At 39.3% G+C, this 20378-nt stretch overlaps 1 protein-coding gene across 3 annotated transcripts in view; it reads right to left on the bottom strand.

The window, feature by feature from the left end:
- The window catches only part of ap5z1 (adaptor related protein complex 5 subunit zeta 1), a 53967-nt gene extending 33626 nt beyond the window's left edge, over positions 1-20341 (bottom strand). The window contains exons 1-8 of one of the 3 annotated variants that reach the window (XM_072268695.1): positions 20274-20341; positions 13349-13486; positions 12832-13018; positions 12316-12454; positions 9885-9994; positions 8303-8471; positions 7125-7193; positions 6337-6477 (exon numbers count right to left, since the gene is read on the bottom strand). In XM_072268695.1, the coding sequence (XP_072124796.1) occupies positions 6337-6477; positions 7125-7193; positions 8303-8471; positions 9885-9994; positions 12316-12454; positions 12832-13018; positions 13349-13486; positions 20274-20314 (994 nt within the window). In that variant the 5' untranslated portion in view covers positions 20315-20341. Of the gene's footprint in view, positions 1-6336; positions 6478-7124; positions 7194-8302; positions 8472-9884; positions 9995-12315; positions 12455-12831; positions 13019-13348; positions 13487-20273 lie in introns of those variants that run through there. The other 2 variants (XM_072268696.1, XM_072268697.1) reach the window with 2 other exon arrangements.
- Positions 20342-20378: the final 37 nt, after the last annotated feature.

The following is a 20378-nucleotide window of genomic DNA, read 5'->3' on the forward strand; positions in this document are numbered from 1 at the left end:
ATTGGACTAATCCATTACAGTACACACATTTGAGCCAGGTTACTAAAATGGTGTCATCAACCGACAGTTAAAATTGTAAAATTTAATTATTAGTTGCATGCACAAGTTTAATTTAGCTCAATGCTCATGTTGAATTTTATATCACACTAATAACAATTAATAAACAATGGTATAAGCAATTGTAAATGGTGCTAATCACAATGTGGGCTAACAATTACTTTAATGGTTCACAATCCTTGCAAGACTTCTATCACTTCATAGGGAGAACAGTGAACTAATTAAGATCATTCTGCTGAACTGAAGCAATCATTTTAAATTAATGTCATTACAATAATGCTAATCTTTACTAAAAACTTCTACTAAACTTCCCGTGAACTGTTTATAGCAAAAAACTGTTCATAATTCATATCAACAGATAAAACAGAGGATTTAGAAAATAGTTTTATTTGTATTGTATAATTGATCAACCTTTCACTCACCAGAATTATAGCACAAATGAGGCCATTTATTCCAGTGTTTCTGTTCTAATTGCCTGACAGAGCTATCAACTAGTCCCATTCCCAGCTCTTCACTCTTATCTTTGCAATTAAAAAAAATACAATTCTCTTGTGAGTTACAATTGAATTTGCTTCTACAATTCTTAATGTATTCCAGCTGTTTGTTTTTAGTCCTTATAATTAAAAAAAAATTCTCATCTTTTGCAGAAAGAGAAACAGTTAACATTTTACAATGCAATCTGACCTGCCCGGTGTTCAGGAATTTTCTGTTTTTCTCTTACATATTCAGCATCAGATGTCTTTTGATTTCCAATTCCATCATCTCCCCAGCGCCCTTGTTATCAGAAATCTGTATACTGACTTCAAAACCACTGACAATTTAAATCACTGAAATCTCCTCTTAACCTTTGCTTTACAGAAAGTAACTCCCAATTTTCCAGTCACTCCTCGTAAATAAAAGTTCTTTTCCCTGGCAGAATTCTGGAAGTCATCTTTCCATCCATTCCTCTAATAGATCTTTTCTTCTAGATCTAAACAAAATTAATGCATTGGAAATAACCGAATGGTAGAAACAATAAGTACAGACAAATAAAAATTGCAAGAGACAGATTATTATAATTACACTCCCTATACAATAGTGTAACTTTTACCATAGCAAATTTATCATCTGATCAGAATACAGGTTAAAGATTTGGAATAATAAGCACAGAAGTAGAACCTTCGGTCCATGCTGCCTAAGATTCTGATCTAATTAGTCCCACTTGTCCATATGTTTGGCCCATATCCCTATCCATGTACCTATCCAAGTACATTTCAAATCTTTTAAAATATAAGGCTTAATTGTGTTACACTTTTATTTTCCGTAACTTCTTGATGTATGAAAATATCGAAACAATACAGAAAATTGCACTCCTCTCTCCCTTGTGTAATGACAAGTATGCAACCTCCTGCCGCAGTAAATGATTTTATATGAAAATCTTGCTCTGTGGTAAGTTTTTGTATATTAATGAATAGATTATCATTCTGCTGATGTAGTATCCCTGCTATAAGTTTATTATAGAATCCTGTTGAGTCTGCTGAGATGCACTGAATGGATTGGTTCATATTACAGCAAAAAGATTAAGTGCTGTTTCAAGGGGAGGCAAAGAAAATGTGAGAGTATAAGACTGTAAGATATAGGAGTAGAATTAGGCCATTTGGCCCATCAAGTCTGCTCCATCATTTCATCATGGCTGATCCAATTTTTCCCATATCCCTTCATGCCCTGACCAATCAAGAATCTATCAACCTCTGCCTTAAAACATACATAAAGACTTGGCCTTCATAGCTGCCTGTGGCAAAAAATTCCACAGATTCACCACTCTCTGGCTAAATAAGGTTCCTCTTCATTTCCGTTCTAAAAGGATGCCCCTCTATTCTGAGGCTCTGTCCTCTGGTCCTAGGCTCTCCCATCAGAGGAAACAATTTTGCCACATCCACTCTATCAAGACCTTTCGCCATTCGATAGGTTTCAATGAGGTCACCCCTCATTCTTCTGAATTCTAGTGTATACAGGCCCAGAGCCATCAAACATACTTCATTTGCAAAGCCATTCGATTGTGGAATAATTTTCATCAATCTCCTTTGAGCAATCTCCAGTTTCAGCACATCCTGTCGTAAATAAGGGCCCGAAACCTGGTCACGATACTCCAAGTAAGGCTTCACCAGTGCTTTATAAAGCTTCAACATTAGATCCTTGCTTTTATATTCTAGTCCTCTTGAAATGAATGCTAGCATTGCATTTGCCTTCCTCGCCACAGACTCAACCTGCAAATTAACCTTTAGGGAATTGTGCACGAGGGCTCCCAAGTCCCTTTGCATCTCAGTTTTTTGCATTTCCTTTCCATTTAGAAAATAGTTAACCCTTTCACTTCTTCTACCAAAGTGCATGACCATACACTTCTCGACACTGTATTCCATCTGCCATTTCTTTGCCCATTCTCCTCATCTAAGTCCTTCTATAGCCTCTCTACTTCCTCAGAACTACCTGCCCCTTCACCTAGCTTCGTATCATCCGCAAACTTTGCAACAAAACCATCAATTCCACCATTCTAATCATTGACATATAACGTAAAAAGAATCAGTTCCAACATAGACCCCTGTGGAAAACCACTAGTCACCAGCAGCCAACCAAACAAGGCTTCCTTTATTCCCACTCTTTGCCTCCTGCCAATCCACCACTGCTTTATCCATGCTAGAATCTTGCCTGTAATACCATGGGCTCCTAGCCTGTTAAACAGCCTCACATGTGGCACCTTGTCAAAGACCTTCTGAAAATCCAAGAACACAACAACTGATTCTCCTCTGTCTATCCTGCTTGTCACTTCTTCAAAGAATTCCAACATATATGTCAGGCAAGATTTTCCTTTGAGGAAACCATACTGACTACAGCTTATCTTATCGTGCGCCTGAGACCTTATCCTTAATAATCAACTCCAACATTTCCCAACCACTGAGGTCAGACTAACTGGTCTATAGTTTCCTTTCTTCTGCCTCTCTCCCCTCTTGAGAGTGGAGTGACATTTTCCAGTTTCCCAGAACCATTTGAGAATCTAATGATTCTTGAAAGATTACTCTTCAGCCACCTCTTTCAGAATTCTGGTGTGTACACTTTTCTGGTCCAGGTAACTTACCTACGTTCAGATCTTTCAGTTTCCCAAGAACCTTCTCTCTAGTTATGAAAACATCACACACTTCATGCCCCTCAATACCTGGAACTTCCACCATACCGCTAGAGTCTTCCATGGTGAAGAATGATGCAAAATACTTATTCAGTTTGTCTGCTAGTTTGTTGTACCCCATTACCACCTCTCCAACATCGCTTTCCAGTGGTTCAATATCCACTCTCGCCTCTCTTTTACACTTTAGATATCTTCTTAATATTTCAGCTAGCTTACTTTCGTATTCCATCTTTACCTTAATAACTTTTTTAGTTGCCTTCTGTTGGCTTTTAAAAGGTCCCCTAACTTCCCACTAATTTTTGCTCTATTATATGCCCTCTCTTTGGTTTTTATGTTGGCTTTGCCTTCTCTTGTTAACCATGGTTGTGTCATCTTTTCTTTAGAATACTTCGTCCTCTTTGGGATGTATATATCCTATGCCTTCCAAATTGCTTCCAGAAATTCCAGCCATTGCTGCTCTGCCATCATCCCTGCCAGTGTTCTTTTCCAATGAATTCTGGCCAACTCCTCTCTCATGCCTCTGTAATTCCCTTTACTTCACTGTAATACGGATGCATCTGACTTTAGCTTCTTCTCAAATTTCAGGGTGAATTCAATCATATTATGATCACTTGCCCCCAAGGGTTATTTTACCTTTAGCTCTCTAATCAATTCTGGTGCCCAATACAGAATAGCTGATCCTCTAGTGAGCTCAGCCACGAGCTGCTCTCAAAAGCTATCTCGTAGGCACTCTAGAAATAACCCCTCCTGTAATCCAGCACCAACCTGATTTTCCCAATCTACCTACATATTGAACTATTGAACCCCATGACTATTGTAATATTGCCCTTTTGGCATGCATTTTCTATCTCCCATTGTAATTTGTAAGCCACATCCTTACTTCTGTTTGAGATCTGTATACAACTCCCACCATGGTCTTTTTACCCTTGCAGTTCCTTAGCCCTATCCACAATGATGCAATGCCTTCCAACACTATGTCACTTCTTTCTAATGATTTGATTTCATTTTTATTTTAAACCAACACAGCCTATCCTTTCGATATGATGTGCATCCTTGGACATTGAGCTCCCATCTATCATCTTTCAGCCATGATCCAGTGATGCCTACAACATCACACTCGCCAATCTGCAACTGTGCGGGAGGAGAAGATGGCAGCGCGACGCAGCGTGCACAGCTCTCTGGTGAAATGATATCGTATTTGTACAAACGTTTGTAAGTAGGATGCCGTGCACAGTTCTGATTTGATGGAGACAGACGTGAGAAGCACAGAGGAACATCTGGAGAAACTTCTGAAATGCCCGGTTCGCTGCCGCTGCTACTGTGCAATCAAGAATCTCCGGAGGGAAGGCCCCAAAATCCCCGGCTTTGCCTGCTGCTGGCTACCGAGGCTGGGGTCGAAGCATTCGGCAGAGATGGTGCTCGGTACTCGGTGTCGGAGGGCTGGTTGGAGGCTCGAAGTTTTCGGACGACTCAGAGTCGGACTGTGGTCGGGCATGGCAGGGAGAGTTTTCTTCCTTCTCCCGTCTGCGTGAGATGTGGGACTTTCAAGAGACTTTGAACTTTTTTATTGTGCCCATGGCCTGTTCTTCATCAAGTTATGGTATTGTTGCACTGTTGTAACTATATGTTGTAATTATGTGGTTTTTGTTAGTTTTTCAGTCTCGGTCTGTCCTGTGTTTCTGTGATATCACACCAGAGAAATATTGTATCATTTCTTAATGCATGCATTACTAAATGACAATAAAAGAGGACTGCGTGTTCTCATAATCTAAAAAAAAGTTCATCTGCCTTATTCTGTATACTGCGCGCATTCAGATACAACAACCTTCAGTCCTGTTTTCACCCTTTTCAAATTTGTTTGCCTTTATGTTGCAACTCATCCTGTTGACTGCTATTTTTCCCTGTCAACAGCCTCTCCTCACTACACACTGCCTCTGTTTGTAAACCAGCTACCTCATCTTCAGCACCATTATCTGCCTTTCTGGGATGCAGGCAAATCTTACAACATCTGCATCCACAACCTCTTCACTAACTGTTCTGGCACTCTGGTTCCCATCCCCCTGCAGCTCTAGTTTAAACCCCACCATGCAGCACAAACCTTCCTGCTAGGATATTGGTCCCCCTCCAGTTCAGGTGCAAAGTGGTATTCTGTACAAGTCCCACCTTCCCTGGAAGAGAGCCCAACGATACAAATATCCTTATCTCTCCTACACCAATTCCGTAGCCATGTATTAAACTGTATAAATCTTCCTAGTTCTGGCTTCACCAGCACGTGGCACAGGTAACAATCCTGAGATCGCATCCCTAGAGGTCCTGCCCTTTAATTTAGCACCTAGCTCCCTGAATTCCCCATGCAGAACCACTTCACTCATCCTATCTATGTCATTGGTACCTGGACCACAACGTGCGGCTGTTCACCCTCTAGCTTCAGAATGCAGAGGATTCAGTCTGAGATAACCTGGACCTTGGCACCCGGAAGGCAACATACCACCCAGGAATCTTGTTCTTGCCTGCAGAACCTCCAGTCCATTCCCTAACTAACAAATCTCCTATAACCACAGCATGCCTCTTCTTCCCCTCCCTTTTGAGTCACACAGGCAAACTCAGTGCCAGGGACCCAACCACTCAGACTTACCTCTGTTAGGTCATTTCCCCCCAACTCCACCTGACCAAAATTGTCCAAAATGATCTGTTGTTGAGGGGGATGGTCACAGCAATACTCTACACTGGCTCCTTAACCCCTTTCCCCTTCCTGACAGTTTACTGTGTCCTGCACCTTGGCTGTAACTACCTCTCTATATGTCCTACCATTCCTTCAGCCTCCAGAGTTTCTCCAAATCCAGCTCCAACTCCTTTATGCAATTTGTGTGCATAAAATAGAGAATACAGTCAAAATTAGACACTACATAACTTATTAATCTTTTAACTCCAAGATTTAATCTGCAACTTATCCACTTTTCCAAATTTTAATAGTAGTTATTGATTTGATATGTTGACACTATTTTACTCTCCAGAGACAACTGACCAATTGATTGGTTTCAGCATTTTCTGTTTTATTGTAGTGGAGTGACTGACTGACTGAAAGAAGTGGAAATAAAGGGTAAGTGTACTGTACCTACTTCTATCACTCTGTTCAATTAGTCGATTGCAATATTCAAAAGTTTTCTCCCGTAGACGTTCTTTAGGGGGCATTAGCCGACTTGATGTTGAGGAAGCAGAAACCATTGACATTATGGAGCTGTCTAACTCAGATTTGTCATCTAGAAGACAGATTACAATGATTAATAAATGGCAAACAGCCACACTTTCACGCAAGTTGAGTCACCGTGAATTTTGGTGAAATAAAGATGAAAGAAAAGCAATAATCTTGGTACCAGCAGTAAGGTCAAACACAGAATGCTAGTGAATACAAATGTAACAATTCTCTATAAGCACCAAAATGGTATAAAATTAACTTGAAGTTCATATCTTTAAAAACTTTATTATACTCATGTTACAAAGTATTCACTATGGATTAAACAATTTGCCATTTCCACAAATACATCTGCCATTTGTTCATGCACCCCCATATTTTCTGGTTCTGTTGAAAATGATCAGAGATATGCATATAGGTGTATCTGCAACAAACAGCTGACTCTTCACTAGAGTCGCAGGATTAGTTTGAAACAAAGCAATATTTACAGAAATGCAGGTAAACTTCACAGTTACAATACAAAGTTTGGAGCATAAACTTTGAATGCTTCCTTATGTGGTAATTGAACCATCATAAGCATTACTTGAATTAATGAGTGCAAGATAGCAAAGCAGTAACTCATTTGTAAAATGTGTTAAGCTAGGTTATGGTGCTCAAGTGAAAAATTCAAGCTCTACATTTCTGTACTGACAAGGTTTGAACATTTCTAATTACCAAAAGGGATAACGTGCCCTTCATCTTTCTTATTTTCACCTGTTCCTTTGGGAATCCTGTCAAAGAGATCTGTGAACAATGAAACAGTCATTCACTGCTGATCACTGGTCATTACAGTATCTGTCATGGGTGCGAACTGTTCCAATTGCTGTAAACATTATGGGTGATAATTAAAATGAAAACATTAAGATCTGTAGGTATGAGTAGGCATTCATGGTGTGAGATTTGGCTGCAGCTACATGATCAATTCATTAATACTGCAGCACTATTTTATAAACCAGATCACAATGACACTTGAAACACAGAAGACCAACATTCTTACGTCTTCTCAGTAAGACCATATCAGACCAGTCATAATGTTCTGAGCTGATTTGCAGGAACCTTCCACCAACAACTGAGGAGGTTCGCAACCATTGGGAACTGCATAGGCCATTCAGCCTCTTACATCTTGTCCATTTAATTAAATCACAGGGGATCTGGTCCTCAACTTCACTTTGCTCCGTTTCCCTTGGTAGCTTTATAGATTAAACACATGAGGGAACAATTTGTGCTTTTATATTAATTACATTCCTAGATTTACTAATTTATACCAAGGTTAAATTTTCAAAATTGAATACGCTAATGTTAGTGTATTCAAACACACCCGATTTATTAGTACAATGATATTAGCACAATAGCAGTCAATGTATCACTATCTTAAGTCCCTAGTGTTGTTGGATCAGCTTCCACACATAACCTCCAGTCTCCAACTGCCTTGCCTAATTGAGGAACTTTTATATTAAAAAATTCCAATACATCAGCAATTAATAAAAATCAAATGTACCATTCTCTTACAGATTTTATTTCCCAGTCTGACGGAACCAATGTTGTGGAGATTAATTTTTAATGCCTGAGAATTTCAAAGCAATCTGTCTAAAGCACTGCAATCTCTCACAACATAAGGCAGAACTAAATCCAGGGTACTTAACCTGTCCAGGGAGAAGTGCAAACACTTAATATAGAAGATCCTCAGAAAACCATTGCATTTGAAGACCAAAATGGCAGGTGTGCATGGAACCTTCCTGGGACCAATCTCTTGTATTTTCAGTGTCACAATTATGCTGTTCATTTTTTTAACGTCTGTCCAATGCAACCCACACAGACAAAATCAGAGATTAAATGTTTTAATGGCAAACTACCTGGATCATTGCTATTGACTCCACTTGCCCCAGACCACCGCAGCCATCTCCTGATCATGGAGAAAGAATGCATGTTCAGCCACTGGTCCTCAGTGTAATGTTGGCCAATGGAAAGTACTGTGAAGAAGTCACCTGCTACTGCCCCATCCACTTCTAAAATAGAAGCAGGCTAATCGAGAGAAAAAATAATAGCAGTGTTAAACACGGGAAACCTTAAAAGACATTACCAAGTCTTTCTCCATCTCCCCTAAAAGCACTGGCACTTTACAGGAAAAAAGTTCCAGACTACTCATTTTTCAGGTGTAACCGTTGGTAAGAATAGTTTGTAAGCTTCTCTGCAAGTAGCAATACAAACTGTCTTGATCCTCTCATTACACAGTGTCTATGTGCCCACTATTTAGCAGAGGCTTGATAGAGATAATGAGTAGGATCCCTGGTTTGGAGCAAGGAAGCCAGTTTAAAGGTCCTGATTATAAATGCAAATAACAGCCAATATATTACTCATTGATTGAAAATAGAACCTTCCTAACTACATACGCCTTAGGCACTCATTTGAGAAATGAGCTGTCTTCAAGGGAATGACATTTTAAACAGATTTAATTAGGAGATACCTGACCTTTTAGCAGAGGTATTTTTAAAGTGAAAAACAAATTAATGCAGGAAATGTTTTCAGAGTTGGGTAGTGTTGCAATTCAACTACGTTACAAAAGTGGGTGTGTAGAGATCGATCACCTCTTGAGTTGTAAAAAAGTTGCCGATTCATGTAAATATTTTCCCCACTCTTTCAAACAGTAGTGGTAGGGATGGAAGTAGAAGACAGGAAAAAAAGGCCTACTAAGGCCTTTCACCCTACCCACCATCCAGCTCCCCCACCAACCTCAGGCCCCCAATTTACCAAGAACATCCTAATCCTAGACTAAAAAAGGCAAAGCATTTGGGAGAGTTTATATTCACAACCAAATAACCAATGCAACTGGTAAATTTGTCTCAAGTGGATGATCAGCAGTAGTTACCACAGAAACTCAGAAGCAATGATTGTCAATAAATCTGCTTCATATGAGCAACTGAATTTACTGCTCTAATCTTTAAAAGGGTAATGAACAACACAGCAATCAGCCAGAACAAAAGCTGAAAACAATCAAGTCAGGTGGCATCTATGGTAAGGGAAAGAATTAACATTTCCAATTAAGACACTTCATTGGAGCTGATGAAGAGAGAAAACAAATGGGGTTTACATTGCAGCAAGGTGGGGGAAGACCAGACCAAAATAATATGGGGTTACACTGTAAATGAAGGACAAATAAACTACGTTCAATCTTAAAATAGCATTGTGTAAATAGGTGGTTGGAAAGTGAACAAAGAATACCACTCAAGAATACCACTATGTAAATGAGAATCAAAAAAACTGCAGATACTGGAAATTTGAAATTGAAAAACCATAAATGGTCAGTCCATTTCTTTCCCCACAGTTGTTATCTGAACTACAGAGTGTTTCCAATATTTTCTATTTTATTTCAGATTTCCAGCACCTTCGTTTCTTCACAGCAGTACAGACATTAGCTTGATTGCACCATTTCATTACCTGACGTGATCTTGGACTAAAAAATCCTCCAGAAGAATGGGGGACTCCCTGTACTGTACCTGCGTACCGCAGCCAATCAACTAGCTTCTTACTAATAGCATTTATCTGTTCTGTAGAAAAAGAATAGTTGCTGATTGTAAGCAAAATCTGATATGGAGTCTCTCAACTTTCATCACTTCACAAGGAATGCACTTATTTTTAAGAACAAGACAGTACAGAAAAAATATCATCTCAATAACTCACATCACCTTTTTATTAACCAAACTCTCTCAAATTTCACTGCTCCAGTATTTGAATATTGAAATGTTCCTGGTTGAGCTGAGATTGATTTAACTTCACACTATCAGAGTAATGCTGTTCAAGTCCAGGAGAATTGGGCTATTCCTCCCAAACAAAATCTTCTTTTTGCTTAGTTTGACCATTTGAGGAACTATATACAACCATGCAGATATTCAAGGTTTTATTTCAGAATATATGTTTTTTTATTCTTCTTTCTAAACCATTGAGAGATGTTTGAGTTGGAGAATACAAGGCCAAGTACTACCAAAATGAAGTGCAAGGTTCCATCATCCCACTCCAATCGGGAGCTTCAAAATCAAACTCATAAAACTCTGCAACAGTGTGAAAGCTTCTATTTTCCACATCATTTATAGGTATGGTCTAGTTCCTTGGAATGCTATTTCTCACCAAAAGAACTGCAGAATGCATGCTATGAACATAAGCAAGGGATATCTAAACATGTTTAAGTTAACAAATTGATGAAATCAAACCCAGGTCCCAGAAAAGAAACAAGCTATGGTGACAACAAAATCTGCTGGAGGAACTCAGCAAGTCAAGCAGCATCTGTAGAGGGAAAGGAACTGTTGATGCTTCAGGTTGAAAATCTGTATCATGACTGATAATAGAGAGGGAAATGGCCATTATAAAGAGGAGAGGGGAAGTTGACCTACAGGAGCCAGAAGTGATTAGAGGGGTAATGGACAGGGAGTGTTGTAGAATGGAGGCTAGATCAAGTCAGTTGGGGGGTGGGGTGAGAGGAAGTAGGTATGGAAGAGAATACAGCACAGAAACAAGACTTTTGGCCCACAATGTCTGCACAAAACACAATGTTGAATTAAACTAAATCTTTTCTTCCTACTTCACGGCTGGCCTAACTAAAGTATTATATAACCGCAACATGTCTCCCTTAACTTTGTACTCAATAACCCAACCAAAGGCGGCAAGTATGCTCTGTGCCTTCTTTACTACCCTATTTACTTGCATGGTCACTTTCAGGGAGCTATGGATTCGGACCCCAAGATCCCTCTGCACATCAACGCTGTTAAGGATCCAAGCCTTAACTGTATTCCCTTATATTTAACTTCCCAAAATGCAGTATTTCACATTTGCTTGAATTAACCACCACCTGTCATGGAATTTAGGTGGATGCCATACGTGGAGTTGCAGAACATGATAGATGGTGGCAGGTAAAGGGGGACAGAGTGAGGAAGGGATGGGGAGGGTGGTGTAGAACACTGCTCGAGGGTGAAGAAACTACTACTAGAAGAGCCAGGGGGTGAAATGTCTGGGTAGAGGGTGGATGCAACAAAGGGGAGAGAATACAAATGGATGACTGGGGGGGGGGCGGGTTCTGGAAGGAGTGTGTGTGAAAGGGGACAAGATGAGAAAGTGAAGGAGGGAAATGGACAGTCAACTTTGAGTCATGTCAAGGCCCTTGATTTGGGCGTCTTGTTCAGAAAGTTAAACATTCATATCAGTGGGTTGCAGACTATACAAAACTTTTCAGGTGTAGCTGTTTCCAATTTTTCATCTTCCTTAGTTTACAGGCCCTTGAAAATAATTGTGACCAAACAAATGAAGAGGGTGGAAAGTATGTGGATGGTGCTAAGCACAGCTACCCTTCAATTCAGTGCAACTTTTGAAAGAGCATCTCTTCAACTGAAACTCCCCAAGAATAATATTAAATCTGACCTTTTTGAGTTATGGCCTTTAAACCATTACAATTTGATTCATAGTACATTGAGATTCAATTTTTAGAGTTTTTTACTTTCAATCTAAAGGGAGGTTGCATGGAGAAACAGAGACATACATGAAGAATGATTACTTTGCAGCAGTACTTTTCTGCTGGGCTTCTCGAATTAATTTATATTTTGGAGACCATTACCTCGTTACTTTAAAGGGCAGCTCTTAATGATACAGTTTAAAACAAGTGTTAATTAGTCAGTTATAAAGGCTTCCATTAGTTATAGGTGAAAGAGAGAATTCGGTTGGAAATTGAATTGTCACTAAAAAGGGCCTTCAATAAAGCATTTACAAAGCAATGTGTTAATACCCGAATTTTATTAGGCAAAGCTAAAAACAAACAATAAGGACTAACTAATTCCCAAGGAAAATGCGATATCAGAGTTATACCAGGTACCTGACGACTTACCTTCATTGAGAACTGCAAGGTTAAGGACTTTCGATAGAATGGGTATGAGATGCCGTGTACCCTGACCCTCAGCTTGGCGGGAATCCAGCAGCTTCAGAATACGATTGCAAAGAGCCTCAATCTCTCCACTTTTAACCCCCTGTTGAAGAAATACAATGCCACTGTTCACTTTACTTCCAGTAATATTTTGTTCTTTCATTCATTACCACAGTCAACAATGTATTTAAACAATAAAGGATAATCTGTGAGTAGAACAGACAAGTAATGAAGCAGATTGGTTCATTAACATTTTGAACAAATGAACAGGAATTAAGTTCAGAATTTTAACCATATTACTATGGAAGAAAATACTGCTGAACTGAAGGATAGTCCCAGTGTTGGGGAAACACGATTGAGCAAAGGTTTGAAGACATACTTGTAGTTTACCATTAACGACACAGAGAAACTGCTGTAATCCGATCCACAGTTTAAAGAAACTACTGTATACAAGCAATAAACAAACCACGTACTCTTTACCTGGGCCAGCATTATACCCGATACAAGGTTCATGGTCTTCAGGTCATTTATTTCCTCACAGGTTAAAGTCAAAGCATTACATGGGAATGCCTCTCGCAGAATAGCTGAGCAAAGGACAAGAACTGGCTGTGGAGCCTTCATGAAACACAAAGTGTTGTGGAGTTTTTGAAGAACATCTTTGGAAAGACTGGGTATCAAACAGAAAAATGAGCGTCCATTAAAATTTTACTCATTACAAACCATGGGCTAACTATATCATTTATAACCACTTGTCTCCTACAAATACACTCACTATTGAGAAAAGACATAGGATGTAATGCTCATAATTCTTAAACCTTGCACAAATAATGCAGTAACAAATAGTGCTCTTACTCATCTAAAGTTACTAAGAAATAGACTGCAAAAATGATAACATAAAAATACAATAATCAATTTATTAGATTATCCCACCATCATTAACTGTCAATCATTAGATAGTTAGACCCCTTCATGCTCTCCCCTTGAAAAAAATTCTTACATCTTACTGTATTTTGTAGCAGAGATGATCAAGAATAGCTTCTGAAGAGAATCAATGGCTTCATTATTATATTCCTTGTTCTGCAGGAAAGTGGAAAGGCGACTGCAGAATTTCTGTAGCTCTTCGGCCTGTACATTCCTGAGAAGCAGCAAGTCACATTAGAACAGACAAAACACATTTGTAGCCACATAATGTAGCAGGCTTAATAGATTGGTCTTTGCTGGAGATAGAGTATCATTCAACTTTTTGTTGGCAGGTCCTTATTAATGCTGCTGGAAGTTCAAAATACTACAGTTCTGTGCTCAATATCATCATGTCTATGGTAGTTCTTTGCACATAGTCAATTGGTCAATGCCTCAAACTCTACCCAAGAATCTGAAAAAACTGACAAAAATCTTCACCTCTATTAGTAACTGACCTTGGAGAGAATAATTACATGTGCTGTATCAAGGAGTACTATTAGTGATTCTATATTTGGTTTTCTCGAGGGCATTTAGTGAGGAGCTAGATCAAAGGTTTTGCAGATTCCTATCATCTATAGCCTTTTGCTTTTGTTACGTAACCAGCAACAATGAATATCAATTGAGACAGGTTATATAAAAACAACCAAACATTTATTAAACATGGATAAACAATAAAAAACAAATGAAAACCTTAACTGGAAGTTAACCGCTATGCGGCCGTTCAACAAATCGTCACTCAGCACTGGTTCTTAAAGCGTTAAATGTGAAAACAGTTCTTAAAGTAGTAAAGTCAAATACAGTTCTTAAAATGGTGAATTCGAAAGTCCAACAGATTTAATCATTCAATTGGGAGAGACTTCTCTGGAGAAGGATTTCTTCATAGACGCGACTTTCCTGCTGGTTCTGTCCAAAGGATTCACGATGAAGGAAATAAACGGCTTAAAACAACTGACCTTAATTTCTAGAGAGCAAATCCTGCATGAACTACCTTGCTCTTTCGGCAGGAGTTATCTTTAATGCAGGTCGCTACTTCTTCACCGAAGACTCAACAAGGTCGATACTTTATTAAATTGCCGAACATTCCTGACTTCTCTTAATCCTTCATATCCTGTACTTCGATAAAGTCTTCACTCTCCAATACTACTGAAAAGGTACATCAACAAATCTAGCAAAAATTGCCAGTCCAGCACTATTGTACCTTGCAACAGAACGTAACACTCTGTTTTAAAAATGAAACTGCGTCATAAAATAAATACACAACAGAAACGGAGATGCAGATGCACGTTCTAGCTGGAAAACTAAAACCTAAAAGCGTCACCTGAGGTCTTCCCTTTATACCCGTGAACAGGTCATCACGTGACATCACATCGGTGGGAAAATTACATCAGGTGACCTCCAAAAGACCATTACATCATTCTCACAAGAAAGTCACAAGATCTCCTTGAGGTATGTAACATTTTCCACTTCCTTTTTTGTTTACTTTTATTGGCAAAGCCAGCATTTAATACCCATTTCTAACTGCTCTCGGGAAGGCACTGGTAAGTGACAGCTCCGAGAAACTCCTGCAGCAATATCCCGCATCTCCCTTTGATTCATGCACAACACAACTAAAGGAATATTCACTCTTTAATGCCCCAGTTTTATCAAGGCTTCTTGATGTAGTGTTTGAACAAATAATAGCAATCAGACATTATGGCAGAGAGCTTTTTTCCCACTGTTCTACCTCTGCTGGGGGGGGGGGGGGGGTCAAACCCAAGAATAGCTTGACTATTTTCCTTGTCCACTTTCCTAACCACTAATTGAGACAATATTTGTACGGGGGACTTTGCAAGGTCAAATAGAACATTGCCAAGTCAAAGTTTGGTGCATAAATTGTGATCTGTCCGACTTAACAGCAGTTACAACACAAGAAAGTGGCTTGCTATGTCACTTCAGTGGGCAGTTAAGAGTAGAGACATTGTTGTGGATTGGGAATCACAAAAAGGTAGGACATGGCAAAGATGGCAGTTTGCTGCATGACAGACATTTGTTAACCTGATGGATTTTTATGACAATCCAGTCACCATTACAAAGAACATTTATATCCTAAATTTCGTGACACTTAACTGAAATTCAACAGATACTACAGCAGGATTTGACTGAAATTAGATCAGATGTCTAGGCTACCTGTCAACCTAACCACTGGAGGATCTGAGAGGCCAACATCCACTGCAAGTTCAATGCAGCCTCAGTTAATGTAGTGACCCACAGTTTGTGAAGATACTACACTCCTTCACATGCACGTTTGTCATAGCAAAAATTCCTAGCGTACAGACTTCTACACCTGAATATATGGTATTTATGTAACTGAGGTTTGGCTGTGTCAAGTTGATAATTTTTTCTAAAAAGAAAAAAAATCTCCTAACAATTCCTAATTAAAAATAGTTGTGATTTTGTAGTTGTAAATGGCAGAAACCCTTGCAAGCAATCTGGCATATGTTGAATTCTCATCCCAAAGAATAACTCGCTATCTAACTACTGACTGATATTTACCTTCGGACTTCTCCTGGGGCATCTGCTGTGGATAAGGAAGAAATATTGCTCAATCTCAATAACTAGAGCACTAAAATGGGAATGAATTCCTTTCAGACCATACTTTTTAAACTAAATCCATCAACAGGAGTCTAAGTCATCCAGAGTCTCATTCAGTGCCCTGCTGGCTTTGAACTGATGTTCTTATGTACAAGCAAAGAGCTGGAGAAAGGGATATCTTTTTGCTTTTCTTGATCACTCATCCTATTCATTGGCTGAAACTACTTTTATGCTTCAAAAATATTAGTTTTTTCAAAATATTTGATTATTAAAGCATAATTACATTCTTCAATCATGCAGGATTGTCTAATAACTTATAAAACCTCAGCATTACCTCCCTGCCTTTATATTCTAGTCCTCTTGAAATGAATGCTAACATTGCCTCTGCTTCCTTAACAACGACTCAACCTAAGTTAACCCTTAGAGAATCCTGCACAAGGCATCTCAAGTCCCTTTGCACCTCTGATTTCTGAATTTTTTCACTGCTTAGAAAATAGTCTATACTTCTATTCCTTCTGCCAAAGTGGATGACTGTACACTTCCCTACATTGTATTCCATCTTCCACCTCTTGCCCATTCTCTTAATCTAAGTCCTTCTGCAGACTCTCGGCTCTCTGAACACTACCTGTCCCTCCACATCTTTGGATCATCTTAATGCCAGGTTTCAAATGAGAGTGATTGAAATATGACAGCATTTTCATTCTCTTTGAAGTGATATGCAAATTCACCTATAAGCACAAATTCCATTTAATTGCATATTAACTTTATAATTTTTGGAATAGGCTTCCTGGCTAGAGTCGTCAGATCACTTAACTGAAACGCTGGTTAGCTCTCAAAGTCCACTGGGAAAAGAACACAGGTAGTTAGAGGAAGGAGACAGAAAAAGAGAATTTGTCTTGGTGGGGGGGGGAATGGCAAAGTATGAATCAATGTCAGTAGAGACTGAAGAGACTGGAAGTTGTGAAAAGAAGGGGATGTTGATGCGTGTGTATTGCAGGGTGGAGAAAGAGAGAGCATCAGTAAGTAGGAAGGAAGAGAGGCACAGATCGAGGTAAGAGGAATGGTCCTAGTTGCCTGCAAGGGTAACAGGCTTCCTAGAGGCAGAGTATTCCATGAAGATGGGACACACTCTTGCTTTTCCTGGCCAAAAATATCAAGTTTTGCAGTCTTGGATCGCACAATATAGAAACGGACTCTTTAACCCAGTGCATCTATGCTGTCCATACAAACATTTACGTTAATCCTATTTTCATACTCATGGGCACCATAGTAGCGTAGTGGTTAGTGTGACACTATGGCAGCTCGGGGTATTGGAGTTCAGAGTTCAATTCCAACGTCATCTGTAAGGAGTCCGTATCTCCTCCCCGTGGAATGCATGGATTTTCTCCAGATGCTCCAGTTTCCTTCCACAGTCCAAAGGTGTAAATGGTTATTGACAATTGCTCTGTGATTGGGCTAGGGTTAAATCGGGGGACGCTCGAAGGAATGTAAGGGCTTATTCAGCACTATATCTCAATATAAGTAAGTAAATAAATGTAGGGCTTGTGATAAAGCAAAGAATATAGAACATTACAGCACAGTACAGTACAGGCCCTTCAGTGTAGTGAACCTTTTAACCTAACCCTTCCCTCCAACACAGCCCTCCGTGTTGCCATAATCCATGTCCCTGTCTAAGAGTTTTTGTGTATGTCCCTAACTTTTCTGCCTCTACCTTCGGCAGAGCGTTTCTCCACTCTATGTTTAAAGAACTCAGCTTGTGGCATTGCCTTTCTACTTTCCTCCACTTACCTGACAATCGTGCCCCCCGTGTATTAGCCATTTCTGCCCTGGTAAGAAGTCTCTGGCTATCTACTCTATCTATGCGTTGCGTCATTTTGTACAGCTCTAACAAGAAGACATATCTGGTAGGTCAGGCTGGAACTATCTTTCATTCCCAGAGGAAGATGACAAAAGGGAAGGTAATCTGAGCCAATATTAAAGATGGCTTGCTAATGAAGACTGGGAAATCCTAAAGAAAAAGATGTAGAATGAGACTTTTTTTTTATCATGCCCATGGTCTGTTCTTTATCAAATTATGGTATTGCTTTGGTATTGGTTTGTCTTGTGTTTCTGTGATATCATTCTGGAGGAACATTGTATCATTTCTTAATGCATGCATTACTAAATGACAATAAAAGAGGACTGCGTGTCCTCATAATCTAAATCAATATCAAGTCCAGTAGGGTGCAACATGTCCAACTAGATGAACTGCTGTTCTCCAGCTTGCATCAACAGTACAGAAGGCCACAGACTGATAGGTCAGTGTGGGAATGAGAATTAATGCGGCAAGCTCACGGTCATCACTATGATGGAACACAGGTGCTCTGCAGAAGAGTCACCTAACCCGCAGTTGCTTTTTTCCAGTATAAAGGAGACCACATTCTGAACACTGAATGCACCAGACTGGATTGAAAGAAGTTCAAGTGAAGTACTGGCTCAGCTGGAGTGAGTTTGGCGCTCTGGCTGCTGGGAAGGCGAGAGGTAAAAGGACAAATTAGCATTTCCTGTGGTTGTAAGGAAATGTGCCAGAAGAAACAATGCGTGGGGTGGGGGAAATCAAGGAGTGGTTGGTTGACAGCAACATTAGAATGTGGCTTACTGAGTCCAAAGGGGACAGTCCCTGGGGAATGATGAAAGGGGAAAAAGGGGTGATGTGTGGTGGTGGAATCTCTAGAAACTGTGAGAATAATCTGTTGAATATGGTGCCTGGTGAGAACTATGGCTGGTGGGTTGCAATTTTGTACATTTTTAATTCTTAACTGCCTCATATTCCCTTATTTTTGTGGCTTAAATCCAACTCACTCCATTTTGAGTTTAAAATTGCTATAACAATTCTGCCTTTTTTTTTAACAAATGATCTTCTACATTAATTGATTGCAATATAGAGATATCACCAAAACTTACTTCTCTTTGAAGAGAAATGAATTACAAACTCAAATCCTGTTCTAAAGAAAAATATTACCTATCTCAGGAGATATGTTTGTTTTGTATTCATATAGACTTCAAAGACCTGTATCACAATTGTGAACTCTATTTGGGTTAATAAGATTTAAGGACAACTCATTGATCATTATAGAGTTATACAAGATGAGAACAGGCTCTTCAGACCAACAAGTCCATACTGACCAAGATGCCCCATCCAAGCTAGTCCTATTTGCCAGTGTTTGACCAACAAGCCTCTAAACCTTTCCAACACAATAAAGGTAGAATATTTGTTATCTGCCTCTCTGCTGGCACCTCACATGAGGCTAATGACGATGCAAATGATTTCAACCAGTGCTGCTGCAATTCATTCTCCAGCCTCCCAGTGTTCTTGAATTAGTTCCTCCAAGGCATAATTTACTAAGTTTGTGTTTTTACTCTTTTTCATCCAGTGTTCCAAAACATCTTTTTCCTTATTTAAATATCTTGCAGCCATAGCAATGCCCTTTTAGGTGTTTCTGGATATATATAAATATTTCTGATCTGCAACAGGTCATATGGAGTTCCAGAGATACACAGAACAGTTTGAAAATCGTATTACGTGACAACAGTGTATAAGAATTTACTACTTTAATAGATTTGGTTTAATAGTTTAACAGAAACAATTCATTTACTTCAAATGGACTAACACACCCATTAACATACCTCAACATGACTAAAATACAGGACTTCAGTATGAACATTTTACATACTCTCACATGATCACTTTGTATTATTTGTTATCGTATATGTTTAACTTGTAAACAAACCAGGCAGCTCTATTCCTCCTTCACACAAAAAAAATCGCCCATTATATCAATAGCCCTTCAATGACAGAAGTCAAATTACAATGCACTTTCTTCAATATCATTTCTGCCGTTGTATTAACCGTTGTAAATTAAGGCCCTTAGACACACAAGAATTTTTCTCTGTATCCGTATTGGCTTCTGTAAAATGTTAAGCAAAGATAAAACGGAAGAATTATCATGGAAGCAGGATTTGCGTAAGCTAATAGCACTTTCTTACAGTTTACCATTTTAAAAAATGATAAGCGAAGTTGCATTGGTTGTGGCGATTATCTAAATTATTTGTTCTTTACAAGTTAGATAAATTGTTCCCTAACTTGCATCGTTAAAAAAAACTTAAATCACGAATATCCGATATACACGAAAGTGCCATATTTATATTCCTTTGGTTTGAAACAAATCAGTGTGAAACGTCTAAAAACAAACCTTCCTGGTAACCAAAGTGGTTCCGCAATGAATTTCGTTGACTATTAGACACTTTGGAGCATTTAAAGTTGGTAAAGGTACGACAGAAATGCAAATAGGAGCTACGCGTGCGTGTGCACCATCAATATCTGAGCAACACCGGATGCCTTGGCCCATTACCTGGCCTGTATGAGCAGATTCTCGGCCGACGAACTGAACATCGCAGCCCCCAAAACGTCAGCGGTCCTCAAAATCAGGACAAGAGATGCCGCGCACCACTATCAT

This window comes from Mobula birostris, chromosome 9, assembly GCF_030028105.1.
Source record: "Mobula birostris isolate sMobBir1 chromosome 9, sMobBir1.hap1, whole genome shotgun sequence".
NCBI classification, from domain to species: Eukaryota; Metazoa; Chordata; class Chondrichthyes; order Myliobatiformes; family Myliobatidae; genus Mobula; species Mobula birostris.